The sequence below is a fragment of the Ictidomys tridecemlineatus genome, chromosome X (genome assembly GCF_052094955.1).
Source record: "Ictidomys tridecemlineatus isolate mIctTri1 chromosome X, mIctTri1.hap1, whole genome shotgun sequence".
Lineage (NCBI taxonomy): Eukaryota > Metazoa > Chordata > Mammalia > Rodentia > Sciuridae > Ictidomys > Ictidomys tridecemlineatus.
In genome coordinates this window covers 61,838,848-61,866,593 of record NC_135493.1, presented here as the reverse complement: position 1 = coordinate 61,866,593, position 27,746 = coordinate 61,838,848, and the positions used below count along the sequence as shown (strand labels likewise).

Here is a 27,746-nt window from a genome sequence, read left to right as displayed (position 1 = left end):
TCAAACTGGGACACTTATATGTTGTTTATTTTATCTTGCTTTTTTTGAGAATCTTTATGTTTTAACTGTGGGAGTTTGATTATATCTTTTTTTAAACATTTATTGAGTTGTAGATGAACGCACAGTGTCTTTATTTATTTTTATGTGGTGCTGAGGATTGAACCCAGTGCCTCACACATGCAAAGCAAATGCTTTACTACTGAGCTACAGCCCCAGCCCCTGATATAAGATATCTTTGGGTATAACTGAGTGTGTTAAATTTGACTAGTGACCTTTGACCTTCCTTTGCCTGTATATTTGTACCTTTCCATAGTTTTGAGAAGTTTTCTGTTACTGTTACATTAAGTAAGCTTCATACCATTTGGTATTCTCAATTTTCTTTTAAATTTTCATAGCAGCAGGTTCAGTGGTGCATGCCTGTTATCCCAGTGGCTCCGGAGGTTGAGATAGGAGGATTGCAAGTTCAAAGCCAGCCTTAGCAAAAGCAAGGCTGGCTTTGAACTAAACAACTCGTTGTGACCCTGTCTCTAAATAAAATACAAAATAGTGCTGGGGATGTGGTTCAGTGGACAAGTGCCCTCAATACCCAGTACACCACCAAAAAGTTTTCAATAGCTAAGTATTTGCTCTTGTTATACTCTTCCAAAGTTTCTGTAAGCTTTCTTCATTCCTCTTAATTCTTTTCTTTTTTCTCTTCTGTGTATTTTAAAATAACCTGTCTTCAAATTCACTAATTCTTTCTTCTGTCTGATCGTTCCTACTATCTGTGTCTTATATCACATTTTTTATCTTACTAAATATTACAACTCATAGACTTCTGTTTCTTATTTTTTTGTTTGCTTCCATCTCTCTGTTAAATTTATCTGTTATAGTTTTGATTCATCTCTATTTTCTTCAAGACCATTTATTTTCTTTAAATAGCTGCTTTAAAATATCTACCCAAGATTTTTCCCACTTCAATTACTATCTACTCAGTTTCTGGCACCTTAATTTAATGAGTTGTATGAGGTCAGTTTCATGAAATTTTTTGATGTTTGTTTTCATGCAATGTCTCCTGTATATTGAAGGTTTAAATATTTATTTCATTCTTCAAAATCTGCCTTTGTGATTGTCTTTCCAGAAATTCTAAACAGATTGCTTATTTTCTCAGAACCTGTAGGCATGTCCAGTATTTCAGTACTCAGTGGCAAACTAGGTACTCATTTTCCAAGAATCTGTTGTGGTTGTATTGTTGCTATTTCAGCACTAGAGGAGGATTAAAGCACAGGTTTACCTTAACTCTGCACTGTCTTATTGTTCAACATGATTGCAGAAGTACCTAAAAAAAGTAGACTGTCCTTACAAGTTTTTGCCTGTGGTTGTACTCAGCCCACATGCCTTGTCTAATGTCACCCGCCTGTGGTAAGACACTCTGGAATTCTTCCTCTTTCTCTGTAAAATCTCCATTTAATGAGAAGCCCCAGGATCTTATGTTACAACTATGGTCACCAATGAAGCCAATCCATATCACACCCTTATCCCACAGTCTACCAAGACCAGCACAACACTTGAACAGTACCAGAGCCTACACTGCAATGAGCTACCTTCTGCTGAGATAGGTTCATGGCCCAAAGTATCTACAACTAGCAATAGGTGATGAAGACCAGAATAGAAATTCAATAGACTATAGCTGTGTCTCCCCTGGCATAGGGCCAATTTCAGAGGCTCTATCTACAAGTAGGCACCCGTGCAGTCTCAGGAGGGGTGCCCCAGGACAATTCTAATGCTGGCAAATATGCAGGACAAAAATTGAGTCTGTATCACCCATTTGACAGGGAGCTAGGTGTTTCATCTCCCGTGCAGTCTCAGGAGGGGTGCCCCAGGACAATTCTAATGCTGGCAAATATGCAGGACAAAAATTGAGTCTGTATCACCCATTTGACAGGGAGCTAGGTGTTTCATCTATCAATGGTAGCCTAAGCATGGGTTCTCTTATTTCTTCCTATTGCTCTTTCACATCATGGAAGGACTGGCACTGAGACTCAATACAGTCTTGTGATATATTTCATGTGCTGCTCCCCTGTGGGTAGAATCTTGCTCCTTCCTCTGCTACCTAAGCTTGGGGGTGGACAGTAGAATGTATGATTTTGCCAACTAGCTACCTAGTTATAGTCACTCCAACTGCAGAGTGCGGGTATTGACTTGTGAATAGGTGTTGTGGGAATCTGTTAGGCAGCAGGTTTCACCATGGTAGACCTGCTACTTGGTTTCAATCTAATGTCTAGACTTAATTCCCTCCTTTCCCATATGCAACTTAGAGTTGGAGGAGGTGTAACATGGTCAACTCTTTCCTTCCTGTCAATTTCAATTGCTCTTTCCTTTTTATTATGCTAAAACCAGGCACAATGGGCTCTCACTTGGCTTTGTTGCTCTTCTGAAAGTAGTTTGTTTCAAGAACAGTTTTTCAAACTTTTATATGTCTGGGGAGATCATCACCACAGTGTCTTACTCACTGCCATCTTTCTCTGCATCTCTATCCACTTATTATTAGTTTCTACTTTCCTTGTATACATCTAGGAATTTTGTTTTCATAATCTTTCTAGCTACAAAGTTATACATTCCTTTTTTACCCTTTCAGTAGTTGCTGTTAACATCAACTTTGCATGCATTTATAACTATTTATTTCTTAAGCTTATCAATATCTGCATTATTCTCCTAGTTTTACAGGTTGTTTAGCATGCTTTCATGACATTTTAAACTTCTCATGATAAGATGCTACCTGAAATTGAAATTGGTATGAATTTTGTGTATACTTTGTCTTTTGTATCACTTAACCTTCCATTACCTTTTCATCTTGGAAAGAAACAGAATTCCCCTCGAGATATATTTCAATATTTTAACAGCTTAAAGACAATAAGTGGTATTTTTATTACTTATATAGAAATTACATTATTTAGCAAATCATTTCTTTCCTGTGAATCTATTAGAGAGTTTGGTAGAAGTACTTGGGAACTTAACTATCTATCTTCCTATAAGCATAATTCCCTAAAAAAGTCTTTCTTAAAGCTGCTCCAAATGGATTAGTTCTGGATATTATAGACTTTGTTAGAAGGACAATTTATTTAGTATGATCATTATAACTTATTCATTGTATGCTGTTGGGAAACAAAGTCCAATTTAATTTTACATTAAAATTTTCCCAATATAAATATTTCCCAATTAACTCTTTTTGTCCAACTGAAAATCATAGAAAGATGAATTGATTTGTTCATGTTACTCAGCTATCAAGCATATCAGACAATATTCATAAAGGACTCTATAATTCTATTCCAGATTTAAACATATTTTACCATAGTATGTTGTATCTTTATTGTTGTTGCTGTTGTTTATCTTTTCAGTTTTTTTAATGCTAGGGATCAAACTCAGGGTGGCATGTATACTATGCGAATGCTCTACCAATGAACTACATCCCCAACTTATAGATTTTTTAATAGGATAAAAATAAAATTTTCCAAACATATTTTGTAAAAGTATCCTGTACATTCATAGAATTTTATTTTAGTAAAACACAAAACCAAAAGGAATCCATTTTATGAGATAACCCATTGTTTTAACTGTGTCTACCTCAGAGAATGAAATCTCCTGCTTTCACACAATAAAATATTCTTTATCTGGCCTTATATAAGGAGAATTTGTTTTCCATTCAGTGTCTTTGAACATTCTTTCATGTGAAAATTATGTCAGATATTTTAAATTGATAAAACATGGGACCAAAATGAGGATGATTTATATATTGTTTGGTAGTAAGCAGCAGAAGAAGTGATTTATGTTGCCAAGGATCCCTAAATTTGAGTATGATAGACAGAATACAAACAAAAATTTTATCTAGATAAAAATTCTGATTTATTTTTATGTCAGAATATGTAAGTGGCTTTGAATATCAAACTACATGTCAGGCTATTAGTCTGCCTAATGATTTTTTATGTGTTTCTTTCAGAAGACACTACAACAGCCACTATCTTTTAGTATATAAAATGTATTGATTCATCTTCAGACTGTAACATCAGAATTATAAATGCTTCTATTATACCTAGTGCTCAGACCTGAGAATTCTCATATCTACATATGAGGAATGTTAGGCAAGGTTACTATTCCAAAAATCATTTATCAAGACAACTGTTTTGGTGCCTAAAATGTTTCTCCAAACACTACGTCCTTTATGCACTTCTTTGGGTGATGATAGCTTTCAAAATGTAAGTCTTATCTGAGGGAGAGAAACATTAATGATATTGCTCAAACAATTTATCATTGCAGAGCCCTTTTGTAACACTGAAAGAAAGAAAATGTTTGAACATGACACACACTATCATTCTTCTGTGATTAGCAGAAGGCTTTTGGTTATTAGGAACCTAGAGCTAACAGAGATCCAGAGGAAGGAGATAAAGTAAAACTTGAGACAATTTTTGTTTTTCCCAAATTACGGTTAGCCCTAAAGAAGTATATGTAAGCCAGTCTTACCATTTGAAGATAAAGTAAGCACATGCACCACTTATCACTCTTAAATGTATTGACTTGGCTATTTTTGGCCTATTATTTTTTCCAATGAATTTCATAACTGATTTTTCTATTTCATGAAGAACATCATTGGAATTTTGATGGGAATAGCTTCAAACTTATATAGCATTTTTGGAATTTTGGTTATTTTGAAAATATAAATTCTGCCAATCCAAAAACATGGGAGGTATTTCCATCTTCTAAGGTCTTCTTCAATTTCTTTCTTTAGTTTTATATAATTTTTATCTTAGAATTCTTTCACCTCTTTTGTTATTGTGAATGGGATAATTTTCCTAATTTCAACAGATACATCATTTGAGTATAGGGATGTAATTAATTTATGAACATTGATATTTTATCCTTCTACATTTATGAGTTCTGAATGTTTTCTGGTGGAATTTTTTTTGGGGGGGGTTCTAAATATAGGATCATCTTGGAAAACAGAGATAGTTTGAGCTCTTCTTTTCCTATTCATATCCCTCTAATTTCCTTCTCTTGCCTAATTATTCTGGCTAGAGTTTCAAGGACTACATTGAATAGAAGTGGTGAAAGTGGGCATCCCTGTCTTGTTCTGTTTTTATAGGAAGTACTTTTTTTTCCATCAGAATGATGTTGGCCTTGGGTTTATCATATAGAGGAATCATAATCTTGAGGAATGTTCCTTCTATTCTTATATTTTCTAGTGTTTTAATCATAATTGGTTGCTATATTTTGTCAATCATCATATCAAATATTACATTATACAACAGAGCAATAGTAACAAAAGCAGAATGGTAATAGCACCAAAACAGGCATGAAAAAATGGAAAAGAAGACACAGAGATAAAGCCAGATAAACACAGTTATCTGATACTAGACAAAGGTGCCCAAAACATGCATTTAACAAATGATGCTAAGAAAACTGGAAATTCGTATGTACACAAGTGAAATTTAACCCTGACTCTCACCATGCACAAACTCAACTCAAGGTGGATCAAAGACATAAGAACTAAAACAGAAACCCTGCACCTGCTAGAAGGAAATGTACATCTAACACTCCAACATATCAACTCAAGAACTGATTTCCTTAACAAGACTGCTAAAGTACAAGAAGTTAGATGAAAAAACAATAAATGGGCTGGGTTGTGTCTCAGCAGTAGAGCACTTGCCTTGCACATATGAAGTTCATTCATTAGCACCACATAAAAATAAACAAACAAAAAGGTACTGTGTCCATTTACAATTAAAAAAAATTTAAAAATAATAAATTGGATGACATCAAGTTCAACAGCTTCTTCACAGCAAAGGAAACAATCAAAAGTATGAAGATAGTGCCTACAAAATGAGAGAAAATCTTTACTGCTCAGACCTCAGATAGGGCATTAATATTCAGAATTTATGAAGAACACCAAAAATTTAAAAGCAAAAAAAAACAAGCAAACAAACAGAAAATAAACCACTAAAACCCAGTAAATAAATAGGCAAAGGAACTCAACAGATGCTTCTCAAAAAAAGAAATATAAAGTCAATAAAAATGTTCAATATCTCTACTAATTAGAAAAAATGTAAATTAAAACTACTCTGATATTTCATGTTACTCCAGTCAGAATGGCAATTATCAAGAATACAAGTAACAATAAATGTTGGTGAGGATGTGGGGCAAAGAGGACTCTCATACATTTTTATTGGGACTGCAAATTGGTGTAACCACTCTGGAAAGTAGTATGGAGATTCCTCACAAAACTAGGAATGGTACTACCATTTAACCCAGTTAGCCTACTTCTCAGTGTATATATCCAAAGGATTTAAAATCAGCATACTACAGTTACGCCACAACAATGTTTATAGTAGCACAATTCACAATAGCTATGCTATGGAGCCAAACTAGGTGTCCTTTAGCAGATTAATGGATAAAGACAATGTGATTGATATATATTACAATAAAGAAGAGTGACTTTATGATATTTGCTGGTAAATAGATTGATCTGGAGAGTATCATGGTAAGTGAAATAAGCCAATCCCCCCAAACCAAAGGCCAAATGTTTTCTCTAATAACTAGTAGGTAATCCACAATAAGTGGAGAGGGGGAAAATAAAAATTCATTGGAGTAGACAAAGGGGAATGAAGGGAAGGGGCAGGGGTGGAAAAAGGAAAGACGTGGAGTGAATCTGACATAACTTTCCTAGGTAAACATAAGAATATGCCATAATGAATCTCACCATTGTATAAATTCACAAGAAATTAATTAAAGTATGGGTAAATGGGAGCAGAGTGTGGGGAGAGGGAAAGGGAAGGGGAAGGAGAGGTAATGCAGTCTGAATTAGAACAAGATATATTCCATGTTTATATGGTTATGTCAAAATGGATTCTACTGTCATATATAATTACAAAGAACTGATTTTAAAAAAGACTAAGAAGGGGAATTTCCTAAATTTAAAAGTTCTCCTGTGCATAAAATAGTGCTTTTAGCTTCAACTTTCTTATTTCTTAAAATTCATTAAAGGATTTTTTAATATTGTTTGTAATATTTTGTAAATATAGGGGGGTAAGTAGCTTATTGTTTTGGAATAAAGGTCATTTTATACTTATAAATATATTCATTTTTTTATCTTCTATTTTATTGCATATTCCAAAAAGTGAATTTTAGCTAAAATCCATTCTTTTTCAACAACATATCATAAATATGTCAAAAACTCAATGCACTTACCTTCTTTTCAATCATTGACCTTCACTAAAAATTATTAATTCTGGCAGGTATCTTGATGTTTATGATGATGCATCCAAGAAAGATGTTTTTTTCATAATTCATTTTAACCTTCTAATCTTAATATAAGCTTATTTCTATTCCATTTAGATTACACATTCCTTGGGTAAAATGCAAAGTAGTTTCTGAAGAAGCAATTCAAAGAAATTTATAACAAGTCATATATTCTCTAAACAAATTTCTTCAAAAAATCCTTGGCTTTTAAAGCAAATGCATGCAATGTCTGATTTGGGGCAACACTTTGTGCAAAGTGGGGAAAAAGGACATTACATTTCATGATACATGATACTTAGAAGTTGTATACTGAAATATGCTAATTACTAAATTAAGGGTGTGTATTTTAACCATATGAATTAATTGAAATGGTAAATTATGTTCAGAATTGCCACAGTCTGGCTGCAGCAAAATAACCGGGGGTGACGAACAACTTGTGTACATTGATACAGCAGGAGTAGGAGCCCTTTATTGTAGGACAGGAGGGGTATTTATACATTCCACACAGCTTATCTAATTAACATAAACTAGATACAGCAGGCAACCAATAAGGGATCTCCACACTTAATGGCTTGCTGGCGTTAGTTCACAAACCACTCCCTCTGTAAAATGCCAGGTGCCATCCAGACTTGTTTACAGACTCTAACATTTGCCAGGCACCATCCTGACTTGTTTACAGACTCTAACATAGAATGAGAGAAGCAGAAAAATTTAGGATGACCCTGTATTTTGTAAGGAATTTATAAACAATTTTGTAAGGAATTTACTCTATAAACTAGCACTTTGTTTGTTTATTTACTTTTTTGTACCCAGGATTAAACCCAGCAATGCTTAGCCACTGAGCCACACCCCAAGGCTTTGTTTTGTTTTGAGGCAGAGTCTTCATAAGTTACATAGAGCCTTGCTCAGTTGCTGGAACTTGCCTTGAACTTGCAATCCTACAACTTCAGCCTCCCAAGTTTCTGGGACTACAGGCATGTTCACTACCTTCTTAGCAGTAAAGAAGATATAACTTTTTTCTAGTATGAATTTTTTTGGTTAGAATTAACATTGCATATTCTCAATGTTGTTTTTCAAATTATGTTTACTAAGTAAGTTTTTCTTAGATTTGTTTGCACAATGAATAATTTGGTAGAGCATATTCACATGCAAGATATGTGCTAGAATAAATAATTGATAGTACAGATATATAACAAGGTATAGAATGACCTTACCTCAACTTTGTAAAGGCTTTGATAGTTAATTTTTAAAGCAGGGTAGGCTTGATTTCCCTTGTCTTTTATAAAACAAATATTTTGAGTTATCCTTTTTTATGTTAGTAATTTTGATTAATTCATTGTGAATATAGTATACAAAATGTAAATGCATGGTTATAGTGATATATTGCAGTGAATAAGAGTAGATGTTTATGAGCCATAAAGAAGATATTATGAAAATTAGCCTTTGATTTTCATTGGTTATTTGGTATCACCATGACATGAATTATTTATATGGCAAACTGGTTTTAACTCCATCTTCATAGTCCTATGAATATACTTTTATAGCCTCTAATATGTGAGAATTGTGTCCAGCAATAGTATGCTTCATCTTATTCGCAGCTTTTCTAATAGAAAGAAAGATGTTATTTATCCTTCTCATATCTTCATGTTTTCTTTTAAAAAGTTTTTATAATTATTTTACTTTAGTCTGAACAACAAAAGTAAAAGTAAAAATTTCAAATGATATCAAATATAAAAAAAATGAAAATTGTCCCTATACATTTCTGCTCCCCCAACAAAATGAAACACTCTAAAAGGAACAACTATGAGCTGTTGTTTACCTTTGGGACATTTTTTCATACTAATTAAAATAATTTTTCACATACATAAGATGTCTTATTGTGGGTTTTTTCCGTAAATGAAAATGGGATTACATTAGAACATTGCTTTGAAATTGCTTCTCAATGATTTTAACATAAAGAAACTATTTCCCTAATTTTTACTTTGAATTTATGATAGAATTTTTTAAAATAAATTTTATTTTGCATTTCTATGGTATACTACATGATATTATAATATACATACATATCAAAATGTTTGCTCTAGTGGTACAAATTAACATATTCATCATCTCTCATACTTAACATTTCCCTCCCTGTGGCAAGAGCAGCTATAAATATTAATTTCACAAAAAAACCTTGAAGGAAAAACCACTGTCATTTACTATATCCCTCATGTTATATATTAGATTCTTTGATTTATTCATCCTACATATTTCCTTCTTTGTATATTTGACCTACATCTCCCCTCTCCACCTACCCTGATATTGTTAACCACTACTTTATTCTATATTTTTATATAGTTGACCTCTGTTTCTTTAATTCCAAATTGTGCTAATTCACTTTCCATTATTGTGGCAAAATACCTGATAAAAACAACTTAAATGAGAAAATAACTTATTTTGGCTCAAGGTTTCCAAATTTTCATTCCATAGTCACTTGACCCCCTCACTATGGGCTTCTGATGGGTTAGAACATCATCACAGCAGGGATTTTATGGTGGAGGAAAATTGCTCTCAAGCATGGCAGCCACAAAAGGCAGGGGTCTGAGCACAAGATATACTCTTCAATAACACACTCTAATGACCCACTTCCACCATAAAGGTCTCACTTCTTAAAGTTTTTGCCATGACCCAATAATACCAACATTCAAGATCAAGTCTTCAAGCACAAACCTTTGAGGAACAGTCCAGATACAAACTATAACACACATATAGTTGAGATCATAATATATTTTTGTTCTTTTTCTGTTTCATTTCACTTATTATTATATCTTCTAGGTCCATCTTTGTTATATCTCAGAGTCTCCTCATTTTGTGATCTGAATAAGAGGGGTGGGGAGATGTGTCCCAATGATGGACACCTAGATGTTGAGAGCCACAGCTGAAGGGGCCCCAACAAACTTTCAGACTGCCAGCTGATGGTTGGCTCACAGCGGCCCCAGCAACATCTAGCTGATTGGCTCCTCTGTGGTGATGCTCATTGGGCTGTTTCCCTGCCCTTTCAGACCACGGAGCTGCTCATTGGGGGACTTTTTTGCTCCGCCCACACGACCCAGCCAATCGGCCTCAAGAGCAGGAGGATTGTGGGAGGTGGAGAGACTTGTGGTTTTGGGAAGAGGCTTGTGGGAAGCCAGTGGTGGCAGTTGGGCTCTGAGGGTTTTTCCTGAGGAGCTGTTTTGTTTGGCGTGTGTGGTTCTAAAAATAAAGTTTGTTTCTTTTGACAAGTGGCTCCTGATTGTGCCCAGCCAGACTGTGGCATTTGGTGGCCCGTGACCTTTTCCTCACATCCTCACCAACATTTATTGTTACTTGTATTCTTGATTGTTGCCATTCTGAGTTGAGATGAAATCTCACTGTAGTTTTAATTTGTATTTCTATAATTACTACACATGCTGAACATTTTTTTTCATATATCTGCTCACCATTCATATTTCTTCTTTTGAGAGATGTCTGTTCAGTTCCTTTGTCCATTTATTGTTTGGGTTATTATTTGTGTGTGTGTGTGTGTGTGTTCTGTTAGGTTTTTGTGTACTTTGTATATCATGGATATTAATTCCCTGACTTGTGGGTGGCAAAGATATTCTTCTATTCTGTAGGCACTCTCCTCACATTCTCAATTGTTTCCTTTGCTGAGAAGAAGCTTTTTAATCTGTACTGTCCCATTTAATGATTCTTGATTTTACTCTTTTAGGATTCTTGTTGAGGAAGTTGGTTCCTAAGCTGACATGATGGAGAGTTGGACATAAATTTTCCAGCAGACATGAGTCATGGGTTTATGGTCTCATGCTTAAGTCTTGATCCACTTTGAGTTGAGTTTTTTGCAGGGTGAGATATAGGGTTAAATTTTATTTTGCTACATATGACTTTCCAGTTTTCCAGCATCATTTGTTGAAGAGGCTATCTTTTCTCCAATGTAAGTTTATGGTGCTTTTATCTAGATTGAGATAAATGTATTTATGTGCATTTGTCTCTGTATATTCTATTTTGTTCCTTTGTTCTTTTTTCCTGTTTTGGTGCCAATACTATGCTGGTTTTTATTTTTTATTTTTGTTCTAATTTGTTATACATGTCAGTAGAATGCATTTTGACACATAATACATAAATGAAATATAATTTTGAATTCTTCTGGTTGTACATATTGTACAAATATTCCTGGCAGTGCAGTTATATATGCACATAAGGTAATAATATTCAATTCATTTTACCATCCTTCCTCCCACCATATACCCTCCCTCCTTCACTCCCGTCTGCCTAGTCCAAAGTACCTCGATTCTTCCCTAGCTGCCCCACTTATTGTGAATTATGATATGCATTATCAGAGAAAAACAATGGGCCTTTGTGGGTTTTTTTAAAAAATTTGGGGGGGTGCTTATTTTGTTTAGCATGATATTCTCTAGCTCCATCCATTTACTATCAAATGCCATAATTTCAATCCTTAAGATTGAGTAATAATCTATTATGTAGGGGCTAGGGATACAGCTCAGTTAGTAGAGTGCTTTCCTCACATGCACAAGGCCCTGGGTTAAATCCCCAGCACCACCAAAAACAGAAAAAAATCCATTACGTATGTATACTATATTTTCTTTATCTATTTATCTGTTGGGAGGCACCTAGGTTACTTCCATAGTTTAGCTATTAAGCTGCTGTAAACATTCATGTGGCTGCATCACTGTAGTATGCTAATTTTAAGTTTTTTGGATAAAACCCAAGGAATGGGAGAACTGGGTCATATGGTTGTTCTGTTCCAAGTTTTTGAAGGAATCTCCTTACTGCTTTCCATAATGGTTTCATCAATTTGCAGTCCCACCAGCAATGTATGAGTGTACATTTTTCCCTATATCCATCAACATTTATTGTTGATTGTATTCTTGATAACTGACATTCTGACTGGAGTGAAGTGAAATATTAGAGTAGTTTTGATTTGCATTCCTCTAATTGCTAGAGATTTTGAACATATTTTCATATATTTGTTTATCAATTTTATTTCCTCTTCTGCGAAGTGTCTGTTCAGTTCCTTAGCACATTTATTATTTGGGATATTTGGTTTATTGTTGTTAAGTTTTTTGAATTCTTTATATCCACCTGAGGTGACTAAGGTAAAGATTTTCTCCTATTCTTTAGGCTTTCTCTTCATGTCATTGATTGTTTCCTTTGATGAAAAGAAGCTTGTTAGTTTGAATGTATCCCACTTATTGATTCTTGATTATACTTCTTGTGCTTTAGGAGTCTTTTTAAGGAAGTCAGATCCTATGTGGACATGGTGAAGATTTGGGCCTACTTTTTCTTCTCTTAGGTGCAGGGTCTCTGTTCTAATTCCTAAGTCTTTGATCTACTTTTTTCAAGCAATTAAATAGAAGATGCCATCAAAAGCCCTACCAATCAAGAAGAACCCAGGACTAGATGGATTCAAAGCAAAGTTCGACAATGAAGAAATAAAACCATTATTCCTCAAATTTCTCCATGAAATAGGAAAGGAATATAACCTTCCAAACTCATTCTGTGAAGCTAGTATCACCCTGATACCAAAACCAGACAGACACATCAAGGAAAGAAAACTTCAGACCAATATCCCTGATGAAAATAAATGCAAAAATTCTCCATAAAATTCTGGCAAATTTCATACAAAAACATATTTAAAAGATAGTGCACCACAGGGCTGGGGTTGTTGCTCAGAGGTAGAGCACTCACCTAGCATGCATGAGGCACTGGATTCAATCCTCAGCACCACAAAAAAAAAAAATATATATATATATATAGATAGATAGATAGATAGATAGATATGGATATAGATATAGATATTGTGTCCGCTTATAAGTAATTTTTTTTAAAAAATGATAGTGCACCATAATCAAGTGGCATTCATCCCAAGGATGCAAGGTTGGTTTGGCATATGGCCATCAATAAACATAATTCATCACATGAATATATTTGAAGAAAATAATCATACGATCATCTCAATAGATGAAGAAAAAGCATTTGTGAAAAACACAGCACACCTTCATGTTCAAAACACTAGGAAAACTAGGTATAATAGGACATATCATTCTGTTTTTATTACTGTAGCTCTGTGGTATAATTTAAGGTCTCCTATTTTGATGCCTCCTACTTCACTTTTCTCACTAAGGGTTGCTTTGGCTATTCTGGGCCTCTTATCCAAATGAATTTTGCAACTCCTTTTCCTATTTCTATGAAGATTGTCACTGGAATTTTAATAGGAATTGAATTAAATCTTCACAGTACTTTCAGTAGTATGGCCATTTTGAAGATATTAATTCTGCTTGACCAAGATCATGGGAGAGCTTTCCTTCTTCTAAGATCTTCAATTTCTTTCTGTAGTGTTCTGTGGTAATCATTCTAGAGGACTTTCACTGTTTTGTTAGATTGATTTCAAAGTATTTTAATTTTTATTAATGTTGTTGTGAATGGGATAATTTTTCTAATTTATCTCAGCTGATTCACCATTGGTGTATAGGAGCAAAATCTATGGGTGTTGATTATATATCCTGCTACTTTTCTGAATTCATTTATGAGTTCTAGAAGTTCTATGGTGGAGTTCTTCTAAATATAAGATTATGTCATCAGTAAATAGGGTTAGTTTGAACTCTTCTTTTGCTATTTGTATTCTTTTAATTTCTTTCTTTAGCTTAATTGTTCTGGATAGTGTTTTAAGAAAAATGTTGAATAGATATGGTAAAAAAGGTTATCTATTCCTACATTGTTCCAATATTTTTGAGGCCATGCTTGAATTTTTCTCCATTTAGAATGATGTTGGCCTTGTTTTAATGTGTATGGCTTTTACAATGTTGAGGTATGTTTCTACTATCCCTATTTTTTCTAGTGCTCTGAACATGAATGAATGCTATATTGTTATATCAAATGCTTATTCTGCATCTATTGAGATGATCACATGATTCTTTAAGTCTATTGATGTAGTAAATTATGTTTCATGATTTCTGTATGTTGAATCAACCTTGTATGCCTGTGATGAAACCCACTTGATCATAGTGCACTATTTTGTTAAATATGTTTTTTGTATGTGATTTACCAGTATTTTATTAAAAATTTTTGCATCTATGTTCATCAGGTATAATGATCTGGAATTTTCTTTTTTTTTCATGTATCTTTGGCTAGTTTTGTTAACAGGGAGATAATCACTTCATAAAATGAGTTTGTAAAGAGTCCCTCATTTTCTCTTTCTTGGAATAATTTAAAGAGTATTATTGTTACTTCCTCTTTGAAGGTTTGGTAGAACTTGGCTGAGAATCCATCTTGTTCTGGGCTTTTATTTATTAGTATTTTGATGGTATTTTCATTTTCATTGTTTGAAATTAATCTGTGTAAATTTTCTATGTTCTACTGATTCAACTTGTGTAGTAACATTCTCTAGAAATTTTTAACATCTTCAAGATTTTCTATTTTATTAGAATATAAATTTTCAAAATTATTCCTGATTATCATCTTTATTTCAGTAGTTTCTGTGGTGATATTTCCTTTTTCATCAAGGATTGTAGAAATTTGAGTTTTCCCTCTTTCTCGTGGTTAATTTGGCTAAGGATATATCAATTTTATTTATTTTTTTAAAGAACAAAATTTTTGTGTGGTTAAATTTTTTATTTTTTTATGTGTTTATTTCAATTATGTTGATTTCACCTCTGATATTAATTATTTCCTCTCTTTTACTACTTTTTATGTTGACTTGTTCTTTTTCTGTGCCTTGAGATGTAATGTTAGATTATTTGTTTGGTGACATTTTATTTTTTTAATGAAAGAGTTCAATGCATTGGACTTTCTTCTTAGAACCACCTTTATAGTATCCCAGATATTTTGATATGTTGTGTTACTATTCTCATTTATCTCCATTTTTTTAATTTCATCATTGATTACATTAATTATTCAATAGTGCATTATTTAACATCCAGGTATTAGAGTGGCTTATATTTTTTATTTTATGGTTGTCTGATAAAATGCAAGATATTATCTCTGTTTTTTTGTATTTGCTAAAAATTGCTTTATGGCCTAAGATATGGTCAGTTTTAGAGAAGGATCCATGTACTGCTAAGATAGTATATTCAATCTTTGATGGATGAAATATTCTATATGTGTTGCTTAAGTCTAAATAAATTATCAATTGTATTTTTTAGTCCTGTGGGTTTTTTTAATTTAATTTTTGTTTGGAAGCTCTAGCGAATGATGATAAAGGTGTATTAATGATTCCAATATTATTGTGTTGTGGCTTATTTTATTCTTGAAATTGAGAAGCATTTGTTTGATGTATGCTCCAAATTTGGTTGTTGATGGGTGAAATAGTCTATAGATGTCTTTTAGGTCCATTTAATTTATAATATTTTGTTTATGAATATGTCTAGATAATCTATGTCTACATCTATGTCTAGGAATATGTCTATTATCTATGTCTAGATAATTTGTTCTATCTATTGCTCAGAGAGGTGTGTGGTAGTCATCCTGTAGAATTGTCTTATGGTCTCCTGATTCTTAATAATGAGAAGGTTTTCTTTTATGTATATTGGTGCAATGTTGATTGAGGCATAAATATTTACAGTCATTGTATCTTATTTTAGGGTGATTCCCTTCACCAGTTTGAAGAGACCCTTTAGGTCTCTTCCAATTAATTTTGGTTTAGTCTACTTTATCAGATATGAGAGTAGCTACCACGGCTAGCTCTCAGTCTCAATTTATGTGGCATATCTTTTCCCATCCTTTAACCTTCATCCTGATTATGTCTTTGCCTTTAACATGGAACTCTTGTAAACAAGATATGTTTGGTTCCTGCTTTTAAAGCCATTCTGCCCCCTCTAATTTTCAGATTCAAGAGTTTAGAGCATTCACATGTATTGTCTTAATAGGTAGATGATTTTTATTTCCTGCCATTTTGCTTTATTTCTAATAATTAATTCAGACTTTATTCTCCTTTAGTTGACAATTCTTCTAGTGACATTCATTCATAAACCCCAGTTAGAGCCTAAATTCTCTATTGGAACTATATTTCATTTATTCAGATGACAACTAACAAATATCTACTAGGGTCTAGGCACTCATTTCAGTAATGGAAGTTCAAACAGCCTGAAGATAAGTCTCTTGCCTTAAATGTTACATTGTAATAGCCTACATTTCCCCATTTCAAAATGAATGGATAGGACTAGAAGTTATTTAAGGTGATAGAAAACATAAATATTCTGGGATTCTGCTTTAGAAAACAAACATGCCTGAAACTATAACCTGTGTCATATTATTATTTTTTATTTTAAATTATATGTACATCAAATTAAAATATTTACCAGGAATAATATATATATTTGGTGACAGAACGTACATTTTTTAACTAATTTTTTTCAATCTCTATGGGTGTAGGCTATTCTTCCTTTTTAATATTTTAGTTGCTGTTTTCAATGTTCTCTTTACTTAAAGTTATTGTTAAATTTACTCTTTTTACATATTCTTGAAACTTCAAGAATTGATTTTGTGTCATAATATTCACCAACAACAAATATGTATATAGATCTATATATGGTGAAACATTTTAAGTGATTAAGAGTGAAAGAGTTATATGTAAGCTATAGTGCCCACACTAAAGTTTTCAATAGAGAGGTAGGTGGTATATTGTGTCATTATTTATGACTCCTTCTACATAGAATTTTTAATTCTTTTCCTTTCCATTAACTGACATTTAAAAATCAAATTATATTATTGTATTAATACAAAATGTTAAAATTTGCACAGTTTGTGTTTCCATTAGGGTTTTTTTCTGTATTAAAATGATGTCCTAAGCAAATCAATGAGACCCTGTCACTAAATAAAATACAAAATAGGGCTGGAGATGTGGCTCAGTAGTTGAGTGCCTCCAAGTTCAAATCCCAGTACCCCTCCAAAAAAGGGATGTGATAATATAATTCCTAAAGTCTTATCTATACAGGGATATAAAAAACTGTTAAAATATGCATTTTGAAGTAAAGCCAAAGTAAATAAACATTTATGGATGTCACAATGAGTAAATTTAATATTGACCTTGTTTCTCTATTCATGAGATTCTGAGTGATGCTTATTATCTTCTTATGCACTTATATAAAATACACTTTTTATAAAATTCCTATGGAAAAATGCCTGAATAAGTGAACATTTAAAATGCATTTTTCAACTCTATTCACTCATCACCAGTTGTACTTTGATATCATACATTTGACTCACTCAGGAAACCTTTATTATTTGTAGCACAAATAAAACACTTTTCACCCTGCTTGAGAGTCTTGTAATATCTTACTTAGAATACATAGTCAAATTTTAAGATAGAAATTATGCATTAACACTGAATTAACATCAATTATGAGTTTCATTTTGTTTTCTTCTTTTCTAGTGCAAGGGTGTAACTAAAATCTGTCATTACATAATTGCTCTGCCACCTGATATCCCAGGACCTGAAATACAAATTCCAGCATTCATGAATCCTGAAGAGAGGCCATCTAGGGTTCAAGTGGTAAGCAGTTTTAAACAATGATTTATAATTAATGTAAAGAATGTATAAAAGGTTTATAAATGTCTCTCAAATTCTAAAACAGAAATCATTTATGCATTTTCTAATTTCCTTCTAAAGTTTCTCAAAATATGCAATACATTAAATGGTACAATCTCATGTTTTCTCATGTAGTCAATTATATTAATTTTAAGCAAATATATTACATACCATTGAAATATATGCCATAATTTAGTCAATCAATTATTGTCATATTTAGATGATTGCTAGTTTTGAGTGCTAAAAATAAAGCTGATATAATTATCTTTGTTAAGTATATTTCTAAAATTTGGCTAATTTCTTTGGACATATTCACGATTATGATTACATTAACTTTGTACAACTGTTTTAAAGATTATTTGTACTTTTAAATTATCTAGAAGAATTCTAACAATATTCCCACAAATATTGATTCTTATTTCTTTTCCTTATTTCTGCAAGAATTATAAAATGAAATATGATTTTTTGTTTTAATTGCATGGACATTTTCTTACATATATGTTTTGCTATTTGATCCATTTCTTTAACTTCATTGTTAGGGTAAATTATTCTTATTTGAAATTATCAAATATTCATTATAGGAAAATTAGAAAAGCATTTAAAATATTTAACTATTAGCAATATTTATGCATTTTCTTCCTGTCTTTATTTTTTACTTATATAATTATCAAACACACATTCACACATACATACATATGTAGTTTGATTTAACCATGTGATAGAACATAATCTACTTGATTTTTTATTGTTGTGTATTAAAATTATTTTATATTATCATTCTGCTATTATTATAAATAATGCATGGATACATATAATTGTGAAGATTCAAACATAAGGCTTTTCGGTTTCAGGATGAGATGTAATTATTGGCCCAAGGTTTATGAACATCTTTAGCTTTCTTAATATATATTAATAAATTGTTTCACTGAATAACTACTCAATTTACACTTGCATCAGTATCATACATGTATAAGAAATTCATAATGCTTTTACAATTTAAGCAAATGGAATTATCTAAGTAAATGATAATCCTTATCATAATCATAATCACTTTTGTGTTCCCAATCTAGTATGATGTTTTCCTTTATATTAGTTAGCCATTTTAGCCATTTTTTGGCTGGATTTTTTGTTCATAACCCTTGGAAATTAATCACTTGGGATTTAGTGATAATTTATTGTTATTAAATTATTTACATGTGTATATGTGAAATTTGTTATAAATATTCTCACAGGACACAGCGGTAAGGAATTTTAAGTTCAATATTACAAAGAATAATTTCTAAAGAAGTCAGATTGCATTTTTAAGGGTGCTATTTTCATCTATTAACAAATGATTTTGTCTGTCTATGTGAATTTCCTATATTTTTTAAGTTACATAGTTATGACTTACCTCTCCAAACAAAGGGTAAAATAATTTTCAGATTTTTTCCAACAGAAAGAATAATTTAATGGAAAAAATTTTCAAGCTATTGTATGAAGTATCTCTTCAAATATCCTGCTAGTTTAAGAATCATTTTCACCTTTTACCAAATCTTTACTCTTATCTACCTTTGCATAATTAAATTATTTTCACAGTTACATGAAACACCTAACTTCAACATGACTTAATAAAAGTGAGTGGATAGAGATATATACTGAATGCAAAACAAATATGACATTGTATGCTGATGGTGATTTAAAATATTATTCAGTACATTTGCTTTCTCAAAGATAGTCAAATAGAATTTTAACATCATTATGCAAAATATATAAATCCAAAACATGTTAGGAAATAAAGCTCATAAATGCAGTGGGAAAGATATTATAAAATTAGTATAAACTAGAGCATGAACTAGTTTTCTTAAAATCTCTACTTTACCACTAACTACCTAGATATGAATTGAGCCAGTAATATTTTTCACTAATCTTTAGTTTTCTCATATATAAAATGAAGAACATGGGTGAATAACATCTGAGGTCACTTGTAGTTCTGTGATGTGAACATAGCTTAACAGGACCAAGTCTTACTTCTCTCCACAATGTCCTTGCAAAAAAATCATTGGCTAATGAAATTATTTGTGATAAATTAATTCCTAACATGGAAATGATTAAATGTTATCAATTTTCATCAAAATGTTTGCTTGTAACCACAGATTCTTCTGTATTAAGGGTGGAAGTAAAGGGGGTAGTAGTGTGAAGGATATCAAATAAAATTAATCAATACTGACTATTTATTAAGCACAAGTAACAGGAAAGAATTCAAGTTTTGAAGAGCCTAGACATTATACAGTTTGGGGTTATTCTTTAAAATTATTAATAAAAATAAACAAATTAAATATTTAGAATGAGAAAAATAACAATAGATTATGAATTTTAAAAAAGATGAAAAATATTGCAAGAGACAAATACTCTTGGGGTCTTAGAAGGGGCTTGTACAAGAGAGGGGCCCTGAGATGTACTTCATTTGATTCATGGTAAATCCATCTGTGGCATTGGCATGTTTTTCCTCTTCATACTTCTCTTTGGCTCCACTCCTTATCTTTAACAGTTCTTCTAACTCCATGGATACAAGTAATGTGAAAGAAGAAAACAACATTGCAAGTCAAACGTAAATACTATTATACATATGGCTTTGTGTCAGCAAGGAATGTACCAAGCCAGTATGTGTCCTTTTTATTCAACTACCTGAATTATTTTTGTTTTATCTCATTAAGTGCTGACCATAACATTGCAACCATTTTCACATGGGCAAATAGGTGTTAGGGGATGCTTTCATTTAGATAGCTAAAGAAATTTACCCACAAATGTGGGCATATCCAAACTCCATATGTAATAACCAAGTTTCTCATCTGAGTCTATTGTTTTATGTTCAGGGAAGTGTACTGGCATGGTGACATCTTCTCTACCAACATCTTTTCATGCTCATCTTTCATCTAAAATGTCTGTTCTGTGTGCTTTCTGTGCATTTGTTTTGTAGATAATTATGAGCAATGGTTTGATCAAAGGATTAAGAGAAACAATCATGTTTTTCTTGTGACAGTCCAAAAATTCTTATAAATTCTGAGCCTTTATCACATGCTATAGTTTTCAATTATGGTTTCCTCTGCTTTTTGTCAACTATCTAAAACATAACATTTGCAATATCTCAATCCTATAAGTAGACAATGATACTATACTCAATTGTGAAATCTACTATGTTCCAAGAAATTGTGATATCAAAGCCAATTCTTATTATGAACATCAGCAATCCAAAACAAAAAATTAAACACAAGATATTTAACTATATCTTTGGAATATAGCATATAACATGGTAATTAATAGATGTGGAAATAATTCAATATGATTTGAAGAAACTTATAGAAGAAAGTTTCCAGAAATGTATAAATTGCAGGAAAATTCAGACTTAGTGTGCAAGAAAGAAAAAAATTAAGAAGTGTATTTTTTCTAAGACAACCAAAAGTATATCCAGTGTGTTTTAACATTTAAAAATTTATTATTTTACTCTGTGGGCTTTGTTGTTTTAAAACAAATCAATAGTGGATTCATTTTAAAATAATAAAAGGTTACAAAAGAATTACAAAGTACATGCTTATCTGGTGAAACATTGCACAGCTATGATATTTAAAATTCATCAAAAAAGAAATATTTTGTATCCCCAAAATGTGTCATATGATCCATTATGGAAATCTGTTATTTAGATTTAAAAATGATTGTGTTTTTCTACCTTTACTAACCATGTTTCAGATTTTATCTACTCCCATGTGACAATGGCAAACAATGAACAATGTTACAAAATTATTGAGCTTAGGTATTCCATTTTTGCTCAGAAGGAAAATGTTAGAATCACTTAGCTGACACTGTTTCCATTCTAATGGCAGGACCCAGGATATAAACCAGTAGCCCACATCAGACACTAACTAGGCTTGCTATATTATGGATGAACCTTTCTGGAGCAACCCATTGGCCATTGATTGATCTTGATATGCATACAGCAGTAGCTAGCCTGAGTAAGATAGCTGTGTTACAATATGTTCACCTGTAAGATATTTTACAAAAGCTCAGATTTAAAGAATGAACAATAGACTTGGAAATAACAAAGTAGGTTTCATAATCTTTGTGCTTCCTTATTTTCCCATTCCATCTCTTTTTCTTTCCCTCCATGCTCTCTTCCATTTACTTCCAGTGTGGTATAATCAGTTATTGACCTACCCATAACCTGTCTTCCACAAATGTTTCCCCAGTGAATTTCAGTTCTACAAACAAAAAAATAAAAAACAGCCATGATCCTAAAAAGTAAATTTCCTGAAAGACACAATTCCATGAATATGTTATCTTGAATAAAAGAAGATAATTTTGTGTCTCACACAATTTTTAAAAATCTGCATGTATACAATTAGCCAATATTTGCACAATCACATTGTTTACTTTCACATACATCATTTCTTTTGAAATATATACCATGATCTCATTTTGTCCTCAAAATTTCTCTGGTAGACAGGGCAGTAATGATTATCATACCTACTTTTAAATTTTTAAAAATCAAGACATAGATGTACAATATGCCCTTCTACCCCTTTTTGCCACTGATATCTGTCAAGTTCAGTTGTGTCATCAAAATCACCTACTTATTCATTTAATCATCTGTGGTCAGGTATCTTGCCTCAGAATCTAATGCAAAATTTCACCACTCTCCAAAAGATGGCCCCTATCCAAATCTAAATCCCTTTTAATCTCAGATTATAACCTTACCTCCCTCTTCAGAAAAAAATATTGGGCCAATGAATTATGAACTTCTTGTGAGTACCTCCAATAATGGCAAACTTGGCATCTGTTGTCAACATTATGACTGAAAAGAACCAGAAATGCTTGACAAATTTTAAAAAGCTTTAAAGACATTGGGAAGCTAACAGTCAAAGAAAAATATGAGACCAAAATCGGCAAAGTAAGGAAACCTAGACTGTAAAATTATGCAAGACAGAAGACAATGACATCAGAAAAAATGGAATGCTGCTTTTTAAAACGGACAAAGTACTGAAAGAAAATAACTGTCAACTTAGAATGCTATGTCCTTTGAAAATGTCCTTCAAAAATGAAAGTGAATATAGACTTTCTGAACAAGATGAACTGAGAAATCGTTACTGAAACATCACACAAAAGTTCTTCAGAAGAAGAAAATTGATCCCTGATGGAAACTTGAGGATGCAGAAAAGAATAAGGAGCAACAAAAATGGTAAATATATATGAAAATCTAAATGATTATTGACTGTGTACAGTGATAATAACAATAACAATGATTTGGGGCTTAAAATATATAAATTTATACTCATTACAACAGTAAAAAATAGGAAGGGAGGAGGGTAAATTGAGTTTACATGTTCTAGGGTCTTTGCATTATCCAAGAAGGAAGAAATTACTGTGAGAAACCATGAATGCTTATGGTAACAACTAAAAGAATAATAAAATATGTGTAGCTATAAATCAATATAGGGTAAATTGGTAGTATTAGCTGAAGATAAAACAAGAAAGATGCCCTTCAATAGATGAATGGATAAAAAAAAATGTGGCATCTATACACAATGGAGTATTATGCAGCACTAAGAAATGACAAAATCATAGAATTTGCAGGGAAATGGATGGCATTAGAGTAGATTATGCTAAGTGAAGCTAGCCAAGCCCTAAAAAACAAATGCCAAATGTCTTCTTTGATATAAAGAGAGCAATTAAGAACAGAACAGGAAGGAAGAGCATGAGGAAAAGACTAACAGTAAACAAAGACTAATGGGGGGAGAGAAAGGGAGAGAGAAGGGGAAAGCATATGGAAATGGTAGGAGACCTTCAATGATACACAAAATTATAAGAGGTTATGAGGGGCAAGGGGGAGGGAAAAAAGGGAGAGAATTGAACAACAGCAGAGGAGGTAGAGAGGGAAGATGGGAGGTGAGGGGGGATAGTAGGGGATAGGAAAGGTAGCAGAATACAACAGTAAAATGTGAAAATGTGAGTATGTAACAGATGTGATTCTGCAATCTGTATTTGGGGTAAAAATGGGAGTTCAAAACCCAATTGAGTCAAATGTATGAAAGATGATATATCATGAGCTCTGTAAGTTTTGAACAATCAATAAAAAAAAACAAGAAAGGATAAAAATTGGCAGGAAAACTGGGTATTCAGTAGTAAGGTGGTAGATTTACACACAAATACCAGTAATAACACTAAATTTAAATACAGAAAGAGCTCCAATTAAAAGAAAAAAGAAATGTCATATGAGGTAGGAAAAAAACCCTAGAGTCTGTTTACAAGAAATTCACCTAATATAAAAATATATAATACTTGAAGGTAAATAGAAAAAAATGTGCCATTTAAATAGTTGTTAAAAGAAAGCTGGCATATCAAAATTAAGCAGACTTTGAGATTAAAAAAATTACTAGAAATAAAGATGTTTATTTCAAAAAATAAAAATGTTAGTTTCACCAGAAAAGTGAAGCAATTTTAAATAGATATGCATATAATCATAACATAGGCCCAAATTAAAGGAAAAGTTGTTAGTCTCTCAGTCTCAAACTTACAAAATTTTTCTTATCCATAGGCAATCTTACTTCATTCCCCTGCAGGTACAGTGAGACGATTTCTCCTCCATTATAAATATAATCCTCTTATCCTCTTGAGTCTTTCAGTACCTTGTTTCTTTTATTTTTTGTTTACATATTGACTTTCTACTCACTTATTTATTCCTTACAGTCAATATATAGACACTCTCAAGTGTCTCCCATTCCACAAAATAAAATAGTCCTTTATTCTGCTTCTTTTAAGTATTTTATTGCCTTCTTCACTTTTAATCCAAGATTTCTAGAAAGACAATGTTATGAATCCCTCACTTCCCATCCACTGCTTCACCCTCAGAAATTAAGCTCCTGCCCTAACTGCTCTCCTGAAACTTTAGGCCTCATCTTATTTATCTGCAATGCAGTTGATCACTGCTTCTTTGAAACTTTACTCCATTAACTTTTGTGAAATTACATTTCCTGGATTCTTCTCCTAATTATCTGACCATATTTCTCAGTGTTTTTCATGAGATTCAGTTTATTTGTTCCATAATTATTGAAGTTCTACTGTTCTTTCTCCTGAAGTGTTTTTCGTCTGCTCCTTTTACATCAGTGTTTTTCAGAGTATGTTCTTTTGACTATATAGTCACTTGTTAAAAATGCAGATTCATGCCAGGCACCATGGCAGAAGCCTGTAATCCCAGGGGCTCAGGAGGCTGAGTCAGGAAGATTAAAAGTTCAAAGTCAGTGTCAGCCATTTATCCAGCCTCTAAGCAATTTAGTGAGGTCCTATCTCAAAGCTTAAAAAAAAAGGTGGGTATCTGGGGATGTGGCTTACTGGTTAAGTGATGCTGGATTCAATCCCTGGTACCAAAAAAACTGTACTTTCACATCTTCTACATCAGAATCTAAAAAATGGGGCCTAGAAATATGTAGTTTTAAAAGAAACTCTCAGTGTTTCTGATGCAAACCAATGTTTGTGAAGCACTGCTTCCCTTTAGGTAATTTCACTTTAAGGAAATTGCCAAGGTTTCTACTATTCATATGCTGATAACTTCCAAACTATGTATCTTCACTTAGATTCCCCCCTCAAGTAAAAACTTAATTATGATTATACTTGTCTGTTAAATGGAAGAATACAGAAATGTGATTCAGGACACAGAGTACTGTATTAGAAGTCATAAAACTTAGGTTTGCCATCTTGTTTGTATTAATTACTAGAAGATAAATAGTACTCAATAAAATTGAGATCATTAATGGTTAAAATGATTAGGATACTAGTGAGTATTCTAATGTTTCATATCTTAATCAGCTATTGTTTATAGAGAATTCCAGCAAATCATATATCTCCTTACTTTCCAATCAAAAAGTAGAAATATAAATGAAATATAATAAGTGAAAATTTTCAAAACAGAATAAAAATTGCAAATTTTCTATGGGGATAATTACTCTTTCTCAAGAAAAACAGTGTTAAGTGTAATCTGATTATCTTTGAAAGAGAAATTTACTATGAATCTACAAAAAATTGCTTTTGACAGATAAGCACGATGAGCTTATGTAGAAGTAAAAAATGTAATAATTACAAAGACATATTTTGCCTCAAATTGGTATACTATAGAATAGAAATAGAGCAGCTATTTAGTCCATTGGTTAACCAATCAAAGATTTGATATTGTCTTAGGCACCCACTATATGCCAGTCACCCCCTGTTTTGATAAAGAGGATATGCCACATCTCTCAAAATTGCAGTCTAACAAAGGGCAGTATACTAAAAGAGTTATTTGAACTAAGAAAAATTTAAACTTTAATTCCTTTATCATGGTATCATTCTAAATTAATTCTTCATGGATCGCTTGTGGATGATATAAATCTTTTTTTAAATATTTATTTCTTAGTTGTAATTGAACACAATACCTTATTTATGTATTTTTATGTGGTGCTGAGGATGGAACCCAGGGCACTGCACTTGCTAGGCGAGTGCTCTACTGCTGAACCACAACCACAGCCCTGGATGGTATAAATATTAACAAGCAATGAAAGTATTAATTTAAGGGTAAATTACCCAAATCAGTATGACTTAATTTATCTCAGAAAGGAGACAGTCATTAGTAGTTTATAGAAGACACCATTATATTTGGTTATGATATCTTTCTAATTTTTTATATGATGCTGTTAAGGCCAGTTTATCCAACATAAATTAAATGTTTACCAACAACAACCTAGAAATATTAGTATATATCAATAATGAACTTATGTTTCTGTTCCTTAATTTTTCTTTTTCATAGGCACTCCTCAATGCAAGTAGATACACTAACATTGTGGCTGCTTAAAAAATTATTTTGTTTTGTCTAATAATTTTAATTTAAATAATAATAAAAACAGAGTCTGTAATAATCCTGGGACATTTTAAACAGGGGATTGTGGACAGGAGAGAAAAATGGGAACTGACTTGTTCCTTGGTGTAAGGAAAAACTAGATTTATATATTATGGGCAATAGTGAACTAGAAGAAAGCATCTTGTTGCCCCAGAACTAATAATAACTAATTGATTTTAAGTGAGTTATTCCTACCTCTAAAATTTGAAAATAATTAACTTGGGTAAATGCAGTCTTTTTCTTCCTTCATGAATTTATGCAAACTTTATTTTCATCTACTTAAGCATATTATTGTTCTTTATAATAACTAAATCATTTTAAAATTTTATTGGTTCTTCTGCATACATGGAAATCCAAGCAAATCAATTTTTAAAATATCATCTATAATTTTCCCCCACAACCCATTTTCCCTAACTTAGATGAAAATGGGGAAAATATGGCCCTATGTTATCACTAAGGGTTTTGTTTGTTTGTTTTATAAACTATGTAATGGACTTATTCTTAAAAGCAAATTAACTCTTTATTTCAATTATAATCATATATCAATATTTATAACTCTAGCTTCCTAGCATCCTATCCGGTTCTGGATCCTATCATCCCAGCTAAGGTTCTTTATTTTTTAATGTTTACTCTAATACTTAGAACATTTAACATTTTTTCATATGTTTGATTCAAATTGCATGCATCAGTTTTTAGCTACCAAAGACTGAGTGGAGGACACTAAAGGGATGGGACTGGTTAATATGGGGAAATATCATAGGCAATAAATCACAAATTTTATTGTTGGCAGCATAGATTAATTATTTGGGGCTTCACTTTTGCTACTTTTTCAAATTTCCTGGGGGGGGGGAAAAACTTGATCAGTGCAAGGGTTTTAAGTCAAGTTTTTGTCAGTTTTTTTTTTTTTAATAGCAGTGATTTTAAAGAAAACAGTAATTTAAAATTATATCAGGTATCATTCAACATATCAAATTAGGAAATAAAGTTATTAGCTGCACTTTTGAAATAAAACTAATT

The 27,746-nt window shown here is 32.2% G+C and overlaps 1 protein-coding gene across 2 annotated transcripts in view; it reads left to right on the top strand.

The window, feature by feature from the left end:
- Positions 1-27,746, top strand: part of LOC101958962 (connector enhancer of kinase suppressor of ras 2) — a 457,679-nt gene that overhangs the window by 182,326 nt on the left and 247,607 nt on the right. For both annotated transcript variants that reach the window (XM_078034585.1, XM_040282705.2), the window contains one exon: positions 17,678-17,797. In XM_078034585.1, coding sequence (XP_077890711.1) covers positions 17,678-17,797 — 120 coding nt within the window. The remainder of the gene's footprint in view (positions 1-17,677; positions 17,798-27,746) is intronic.